At 34.6% G+C, this 10,203-nt stretch overlaps 1 protein-coding gene across 1 annotated transcript in view; it reads left to right on the forward strand.

Moving 5' to 3' along the window:
* LOC119589630 (actin-binding LIM protein 1-like) overlaps positions 1-10,203 on the forward strand; it is a gene marked incomplete at its 3' end in the record, with an annotated part of 106,582 nt that overhangs the window by 61,174 nt on the left and 35,205 nt on the right. The window contains 2 exon segments of the mRNA XM_037938224.1: positions 1,297-1,392; positions 5,820-6,003. Of these exon segments, the coding sequence (XP_037794152.1) occupies positions 1,297-1,392; positions 5,820-6,003 (280 nt within the window).

Genomic DNA, 10,203 nt, shown 5'->3' on the forward strand with positions numbered 1-10,203 from the left:
CCTTTTCCTCCTTTCAACTCCTTCCCTTCTCTTCTTTTCCACTATCCTTTTCCTCCACTCTCCACTCCCCATCCTTCTACACCCTCTCTTTCCCTTCCTCTTCCTTCGCTTCCCTTCTCTCTTCCCTCTCTTGTCCTCTTTCTCCCATCCTCTCTTCTCTTCCTTCTCCTCTCCTCCCTTCCGTCTCTCTTCCCAGCCTCCGCCCTCAACCACGTTTCCCGTCCACAGTTTCACATTATCGCGAAGCAAACATTGACCCTCGTATAAGATTCCTGACTCACTCGCCACCCGGACAACAGACACACTAGTCTCCTTCCTCCCTGTCTATCCTTTAACCAAACAGGCAGATAAAATGTCGGCGGACGAATAAAAGATGAATGAAAACACACGAGTAAAAGAGGAATGCAGATGTTTGAGGTATTGAGGGAGGGGCGGTAATGTGTTTACTTTCTGTCTTCGTTCTTGGGCTGTTACGTCATCGAAATAACCTTGAAATTTTGTAATTATTGATATCATTTTTTTACGACTACTGGTTCGAGCATTATTATTTTCATATCATCATCATCAGCAGCAGCAGCAGTATTAGTATCAGCATCAGCATCTCCGTCATCATCATCATCAGTTCATATTCTTTTTCATCATCATCTTCTTGTCCTCCATCACATCACCATCATCTCCATCTCCCTCTCCATCTCCATCATCATTATCATCATCACCATCATCATCAAAGTCGTTCACCATCTTCACAGCAACAACTACGACCAATCGAACGACCACAGCTAGAAACAGCAACTTTTGGACGTCCTCTCTGTAATAATATCTGGTTAATTTGTCCCATTGTTGAGAGGCTGCTGGTATGGGCCCCGGTGGCCGAAGAGACCGATTACTTTTCGTCGTGTTATCCCGTGTGTTCTCTTTCTCTCGCTCTCTCTCTCTCGCATTGGCTGTTGAATGTTGTGCTTTTATCTACAAACGATTGCCTTCTGTATATATGAATGTTTTGTTATGCCTTGTATACAATTTGAAAAAAAAAATCCAATAATGCAATAGCACGTAAGGGTTTACAAAACCAAAAGCAGAGAAAACTATCAGAAAACACCAGAAAATTTAATAAGAACGCAAAAAAAAATACGAACAACACCCTCAGACAACCCGCCAAACAGCAACAGAAAATCATATATAAATCCCCCAGATATAATAAGCCCCCAGCAAGAGAACTAACAAACAACTAAACCGAATAAATAACTCATAACTAAACAATAAATCAGCATTCTAATGACCTGCCATCCCCAACAGGGAAGACACTCTGCGAGACCTGCGGGAAGAAGTGCTCTGGCGAGGTACTTCGCGTCCAGGAGAAGTACTTCCACATCAGCTGCTTCAAGTGTAATAGTAAGTATCTGTTGGAAGAAGATTAGTTGTTAATTTTTTGTGAGTTGTTTTTTGTTTATTTGTTTATTTATTTATTATTGTTGTTGTTATTGTTATTATTATTATTATTATTATTATTATTATTATTATTATTATTGTTTATTATTATTATTATTGTTTATTATTATTATTATTATTATTATTATTATTATTATTATTATTATTATTATTATATCATCATCATTATCATTTGGAGGAAAGTGTTTAGTTAATATTGCGTTTGTATTTTATTGATTATTTTTTTAAGGAGTTTGTTCCGCATCAGTTGCTTTAGAATGTAATAGTGTCTACTTACAGAAGGTTTGATTAATTGTTTTTTAATGAAGCGAATGATTAAGATTGAAGATTCAAGTATGATAGTAATTTTATCTCTAAGGAGACGTCTGCATATGTATGATTATCTCGAGAAGTTTATTCGAGAGAAAGACTTTTCCCATTATCTGTTTCAAGTGCAAATGTGGATACCTACGGAATTATTTTTCAAAATGTAATTACTTTATTTTATAACCATTCGATGTATTATATCTGCACATGATTAATCATATAAGATTTAAACATTTGTTCTGATCACCGCTCCATGTTTCTTTTAATATTAGAATATTTGCATCGTGATTATTGCATTGTGATTATATTGACGAGTTTATTCATGAGATATTTCTACATAAGCTGTTTTTAAAGTGTAATAGTATTTGCATATTAATGATTATTTGATGTTAAAGCATGTGAGATTTGATCATCATTTGAAGTGATACGAATCAGCATGCTGCGTAATTACTTAAGTGGATTTGACACTTTTTTTTCCAGTTTGTGAGTGGTTTGATAAATATGTCGACTGATCATTTTACAGCTTGCATATTTGCAGCTTTGATTTTTTGTGTGTGTTCTTCCGCATACTGAAGAATAATTGGGTAACAAATAAGTTGAGGCGTTACGTGGACTGGAAGAATTTTTTTTAGACTTTGATTAGCTCGTTATTACACCATGTTTAGCGATACCATAGCCTTCAATTTAAAACTAGACAAAAAATGAAGTTGTCAGTCAAGTGCTATCTCAGGATACTAAGAAAAAAACGAAAGACCTTTGAAAACGTAATCCTAGACAAAAGCTGATCAAATGATGCCATTATCGCACCAAATGCCATGGTTTATTACATCTGTTATGGCGTGACATTAAACCTTTTTGTTTGTCTGAAGTTTAAAATTAGACCCAGCACAACATTCCGTCAGACATATTTATAGCCAGAAACAGAGTGGTCCCCTATGCTATCAAAGAGTACTAAAAGCGTTTGTTTAAAATTAGTTCCACGGTTGGTATTGAAGTACCTATCACTCTGACCTTCACCCTTCACTCGCCCAGTTCGGGTTACGAGTATAGGGGCTTAGGGGAATGGAGATAATGCAATAATGCTTTTTGGCTCTTGTCATAATTTTGTCTTTTTTGTCCCCTGATGGTCTCCTGTTGCTTGGGAAAATGCGTCACAGTGTGTGGGGCATTTGGCTCAAGTAGGTCTTAATCCGTTGATTTTGAGTTCCTGTTTAGTCATCATCGCGTTTGTTGCCTCGGCTTCTTTCTCTTTTGTCATTTTTCTCTCTATATCTATCTATCGCTATCTCTCCCTTTTTCTCCCATCTCTCTCACCCTTTCTTTCATCTCTCTCTCTCTCTCTCTCTCTCTCTCTCTCTCTCTCTCTCTCTCTCTCTCTCTCTCTCTCTCTCTCTCTCTCTCTCTCTCTCTCTCTCTCTCTCTCTCTCTCTCTCTCTCTCTCTCTCTCCTCTCTCTCTCTCTCTCTCTCTCTCTCTCTCTCTCCCTCTCTCTCTCCCTCTCTCACTCTCTCTCTCTCTATCTATCTATCTCTATCTCTATCTCTATCTCTATCTCCCATTTGGTTTCTCTTTCTCTTTCACTCTCAGTCTCCCTGTCCTATTCCCACATCCTCCCTTTCCCTTACCCTCTCCCTCCCCTTCACCTTCACATTCACCTCCTCCCCTATCCCTCTCTTCACCCTCCCGGTCCTTCCATTCCATTCCGTTTCCCTTTCCCTTTCCCCTTTTCTCCTTTTCTTTTCTTTTCTTTTCTTTTCTTTTCTTTTCTTTTCTTTTCTTTTCTTTTCTTTTCTTTTCTTTTCTTTTCTTTTCTTTTCTTTTCTTTTCTTTTCTTTCCTTTCCTTTCCTTTCCTTTCCTTTTTTTTCCTCTCCCCTCCCCTCCCCTCCCCTCCTGCTGGAAATGTCTGAGAAATACCCTTTCCTCCTAATAGAATTAAGATTTAAATATTAAAACATGAAAAATTGATCAAAAGAAGTAAAATAAGAGTAAGAGAGAAGGAAAAAAAATAGTAAGAGAGAAAGAAGAAGAAGAAGAAAAAGTCAGAGGTGGAGATTACAACTCCAGATTACTCCAGTGAAGACTTGCGGTTCGTCTAAAATGCGAATTCAGTGTGTGTGTGCTTTCTATTCTGAGGTTCTTGTCGTGAGGTTAACCAATGGGAGTCTTTTGTGGTAAATCAGAGTGTTCATGCAAAGTCATCAGCGACCATGAACGCGGAACATGAGACACCTTCTTTGGTTATTTTTGCAGTCTGATATGTTGGTAGATGGCATTTTGTCCCTGTAGGTGTTGATACATTTAGTTTTGTTGTTTTTGTTATTGTTGTTGTTGTTGTTGTTGTTGTTGTTGATGTTTCCTTTTCTTTCCTTTTTAAGCATTTGGAGTGATTTGTGTTTTTTTGTAGGACTTTTTTTTAGATTTGAGTACAGAAAAATATGGGAAAATGTTTATGGTGCCCCAAGGTTTTATAACAGGTTAAAGTCAACAATTTTATTTGTATGCACAAGTAGGGCTGAGCTTCTTCACATTTGCAGAGTCACTCCTTTTTTGTTCTTCTTTCTCTCTTTTTTATGTCCTTTTTATTGTGTCCAGACTTGTGTTTATGTAATGTCCCTTCTGGTAGAAGGAGGAATGCCAAGTCACCTTGAATATGCAGACTTATGGGGGTTATTGTGTGGAACCTTTTGACAACTTTCTCACTGTTGTTTGCTGCTAGTATTGTGGTTATAGATATTGGTATTAGGATGATAACAATCATGGTGGTTATGATTACTATTATTATCTTCATATTTATCATCATGGGTAGTTGTATTATCTTTTTTTTTTTTTTTTTATAGTTTTCTTTTGTATTTTTGTATTTATTTTATGAGTAAGCTAAAGAGAAAGAAAAATATGGTTTGCAAATAGAAATACATAGGGTGGAATGTAAAAAAAAAAGAAAGACAGAAAGAGAAAGGATGATGACAGGACATATTAATCATGATTATTCAAAAAGAAGAGGCATGAAACATATCAAGTGACGTTACATCGCACCTTCGTGACAATTACTGCTGTTGCCTTATTGCGACAAATTGTGCAGTTTCAAGCCAGATATGTTGAGGAGAACTTGAACAAAAATTCACATTCCCCAAAGTAATTTTCCTCCAAATGTCATCAAATGAAAAGAGCAATTTGTTAATAAAAGACCATCAGGGTACTGCTTGTAAGGCATACACACACATACACACACACACACACGGTGTGAAAGAGAATGCCGCCATAGTTGAGAGTAGACAGGCTGAGAGATAAAGAGAGACAGGCAGCACATATTCCATAATTTGTGGAATAACAGGCAAGACAGACGACAGGACCAAGAGCCAGATGGTATTCTGTTGTTGTAGGAACGTGGGTGTTAGACTTAGTTGAGTAATGACACAGGGCACAATACAGCTCGTGTGGGTGGGTGTTATCCCCTTTATGAGAGACACTTAGACCCCAGAGCTCTTGCCTTGCACCAGCTGCGTTAAATTAGAAGTAGTGGAGGAAGAACATTTCTCTCTCAACCATTTTTCTGGCATGACCTCTTGAAATTGGCCTGTCTTTTTGGAGTTGTGATATGGGAATTATCATTATGCATATGGTGATATGGTGTGCATATGTACTTCGTCATTATTAGGATGAAATATTAGACTGTTCATAAATTGTATGTAATTTTCAGCTGAAAGGATTCATGAATAATGAAAAAAACAAAAAAAAACAAAAAATTTATATTCAGATTCTCAATCTTGCATCTTCCATATCACTAAAATAAGCTGAGCAACAGAATAGAAAATTTCCCCCAAGATTTTATAGCCTTATCAAGTTTAAAATGAACACAGGGTACCTAATTAGCATAATGGCATTGCAATATCCTCTTATATTATATATATCCTGAATAGAATATTCATGGACCCTAGTAAAAAAATGAAAGGAAAAAAAATATTTATCCAACTAACCAAGAGCTTCCCTTTAAAGATGTTATATCCTGTTAACGAATATGTACGGAAGGTCCTTGCACAGACTAATTCACACCCCTTCCTTTGCAGGCTGCAAGAAATCACTAGCACAGGGAGGTTTCTTCACAAGGGAGAAAGACTACTACTGTACAGAATGTTACCAGAAGAACTTTGGTCAGAGGTGCGCCACATGCGGGCTATTCGTGGAAGGGGAGGTGGTGTCAGCCCTCGGTAATACCTACCACCAGAAATGCTTCACTTGTGCTCGCTGCAGGTATGGAGGATTGTGTTTTGGTCAGGGGTGAGATATAAAGAAGAGAGAATTTTATGTATTTGTTTATTTATTTTTCTGCTTGTGGAATGTGTACTTGGTTAAGTAAATATCAGTAAGGGAAAATCTTGTGTCTCTTTCTATCTGTAGAATGTATGTTTTTAAGAAAATCACTTGGAAAATACATATTTTTATATGTATTTAGTTATAAAGTAACGAGAATAATAAGATATAAATTTTCCAGAGTAGGAATGAAGGAATGAATATGGTTAAGAAATTAATTAGAAAAAATCGTGTCAATTTTTTTTTCATTTGTGGTATGTAAGTGATGAAGAAAAAGAGAAAATGCACATTTTTTACTGTTTGATATGGTATTTAGTCATATAGATTGTTTATATTTTCCAGACCTATTTATTTTCTCAGCAACAGCACTGGTAAAAGTATTACAGTAAAGCAACTTGTAGGCTTTCTGCAATGTTATTGAAGCATAATATTTCATTAGTCAGTCAGTATTTATGTAAAATGTTTAATCATGATTTTGAAATGTGATTGATAATGATAACCTTGGTTAGGGTAAATTTAGGACTGCAAGTTTCTTTAATGATTTATGAGTTATTTCAGTTTTAATGTATAGTTATCAGCATTTGACATGGTAATGATATATGTTTACATAATTAATGAATGCATTACATGAAACATTTTGATTTATGGCAGTTTTGAAAGGCATCAGTAATTTCAGAAACTTGTATGGGAAAAAAAAAAAACTAGTCAGAATTAGCAATTCATTCCTTCTCATTACATTTGTTGACAATTAAAACTTTAGACTAGGATTATACAATGACCAGTTATGAAGAAGAAAAGAAAAAAATATTTTATCGCTTTTCAGTAACTGTTCAGCTAAAACAGAAAACTTGGGAAACTGCAAACAAAAGCTATAATTTCCTACACTGAAATCTGATGAGATTGTAAACACTTTCCAGATTTGGAGTGAAGTTCTCTTGTAATGTATCCACTTAAGTATTGCAGTCAGGTTTAACATTATCACCTTTCACCTAAAGTGGGCTGTTGGCATTGCATGCAGTTGTTGTTGACTGCATTGGGATTGCATATTTTGAAAATTGTTCTTATTAAAATATTTTGCATGTGTGGTAGGCATATGATATATTGAGTTCATGTATATGAAATGCTCTGCTTTCTGGAACCAGAATAATGTAACTTGTATATATTTCTATAGTAGCTATGTGTTTTTCTAGTAAAAAGAGATTTGAATGAGGGTAGTATCACTTTACACTGTTTTTTAACTCTATGTTTGATCTCACATTAGATGTCATCATAAGTAACTATTTGGCATTATTAGGGTTCACTGACCTTGCATGCACAACTTATGAAGAGATTGCAGCTACTTTTTGCAACATAGTATGTTTTATGTTCTACTCCTTACAGTGTTGATATACAAAAGAATGCCGAGATCCTGCATCAAATTGGCCTCAATTATATTTTTAGTGATGATTGTAATCAGATGTCATACCTTAATTTGAAAAAGAGAATGTTATGTAATAGTTGAATAATGCAGAGATAGCTTCGTGTGAAATTAAGAAAACTAACAAGGGGAACAATTATGGAGGTTTCATACACATCCACAGTTATAATGAAGAGATTGTGTCGTTCATGAATAGAATAGCACTACTCATAATTACCATTATAACACTGAAGTAAGATAAGTGTGAAGCAAGTACTAGAAATAGCGCATATAAAGATGTCGCAACTCGCATGAACTGCAACAGAAGCAAGTAACCGAGAATGCAAGAAGAGGGAGCATTTTTGAATATGCTTGTACAGATTAGCATTTTTAAGAGTTTTCTTTTGATAACTTACCATGGATAGATAGATTATACACTAGTCATAGGAAGTGTTTGTTAAGAAGGAATACAAATAATTCTCTAAAGATGGCTAAGACTTCATGAATTCATAGACTCATATATAGAAAAGAAAGAACAAAGGAAAGAAGACAAAAGGAGAAAAAGAGGAGAAGGAAAGAGAGATGCAAAATATGGACAGGACAGAGGTCATAAAAACGTAAGGTCCAAATTACCCACATTGTCTTAAAAGCTGTTAAAATGCAGTAATGGTGGTGCAGTCTTGGGACAGTAGTTGTTTTTGAATCATTGGATGCAATTTCACAGATTCATGGATTTAGGTCATGTAGTTTTTTTTTTTATGTTTTATATATTTTTACAATTAAAGCATGTTATAGAGGTTTTGGCCCATGCATTTTGTTCATTTGAGATGGTAGCCATGCTTGGTTTCAGGATTCTTACTTGGGCTGTAATGAAAGGCTTTCTTCATGAAACGTTGAATTTTCAATTAGACTTTTTATAAAAATGTCTGGCTCTTGATATTACATTTTTTACTTGTTCTATTTACTTGTTTGATTATTTGTCTTAGACACTTAATAGAAAATCTTTAGGTTTTCTTCCATATGTAGAGTACGTGTGTGTGTGAAAAATGTTTTTGATTTTGAGATTTCTCTCTTATAGTATTACAAAAGATAGGCAAACCTGAGTAAAGCAGAAATGTGTCAATTGAATATTTTAATGCTAGTGTTGCATATACTTACGTGTATCTTTATATTTGTATTTAAATATTTTATTCATAAACCTCTTTCATATGGTAGATGACAGATGACTATTCAGATTACACTCATGCAAATGATAAAAGTGACTGACATAGATTTGATGATAACATGTATGCTTAGTCTAATAAATTTTTGATAGATCTCAAGATTATTTTGAAAAAAAAATGAAGAGGACACCCCTGTAAACATACTGAGTAGAACAACTAAGGGAAAAGATAACAATAAATTAACAACATATTTTCTAACCGTAATCTTCCATTTTGATGAATCTAAAATCTTTGATAATTAGTGATCTAGTATTAATTGCTTTTTAGAGAAGGAGTTGAGCAACATAGATAAAAGTTTATGTAACTTTTGCAAGTTGTATGTAAATATGTTAGTTTACATACATAGCATGTCTGGGGAAGCAAGTGGTGACAGACTACTTGAATTCCCAGTTATCCCTTTGCTCATGCATAGTGATATGGCATAACATCTCAGAGCTTTTTTCTCAGGTCATGCTAAGCTGATAGTGAATATTTATGTGAGATATATGTACACATATTCATATATTATATCTTTTTAAATTCTGATGTTGACTGTTTATTGGTAACTTTGTATATTTTAGGTGCAAACTTGTTATGAGACCACTCTGCTAGGTGTAATACAGAACACAATGATATTTGATTTAACATTTTTGCAAATCTTTACTGATGTGTTGGTTACCCTATCAAATACCTTCTTTGCCTTTTGAAAGAATGTAATTTAGTTTTATTTAAATTTCCCATTTTATGTAATCTGAGCAATGATTTTCATTACCCAATTGATTTAGTGCTTGAATGATCGTAACCATCTTGATCAAATGGTAAAGTGATACTGAATTTTCCAGATTGTCTAGCTTATGGTATAGGCAAATGTATGTTTCTATAAACTAGTTTTAGCCTGTTTCAGCACTTATGTCAGCTTAATAACTTGTAATGCATTAGAAATGTTTGAAATGATAATTATGTTAATTATTTATTTAATATAAATCAGTTTGTATTTGTGATCAACAAACTTTGTCAGTATCTAGAGTGCTCTTTATTCTTTACTGACATATGGCATTTGGATGACATTGGTCTTGACCTCTGCATGACTTTGAAAATATATTTGACTTTTATTCATATTTTCCCAGACTTCAAGAGTTCAATTCAATCTTGAGTTTTAGGAAAAAATCATAGTACAATTTTTTAGTCTGATAAATGTAACACAAATTAAAAGGAATATATGATTCTCTGCATTATTTTAGAATTTATTCATTCAAGTTCTGGAACCGTCTCTACCAAGTTTGGAATTTCTCCCATAGTTATTTTATTGGCATTTTATGATTTTATACATACTCTAGTGTCATTTTTCTTAAGTTTTCAATCAAGATATATCCTTTGTGTAGAGAGATTCCAAAGGATTGTAGTTTTGCTTTTTTACCACAGTGGAAGTGATTGTGCGACTCTCATCTTCCATGTCTCATGATGACTTGTATCAACTTTGCACCTGGACATGGAGTAGTTGAGAAAGTGATACAATTGTGCCCTCCATGCTTCATGCTGACC

The sequence above is a fragment of the Penaeus monodon genome, chromosome 26, assembly GCF_015228065.2.
Source record: "Penaeus monodon isolate SGIC_2016 chromosome 26, NSTDA_Pmon_1, whole genome shotgun sequence".
Classification (NCBI taxonomy): domain Eukaryota; kingdom Metazoa; phylum Arthropoda; class Malacostraca; order Decapoda; family Penaeidae; genus Penaeus; species Penaeus monodon.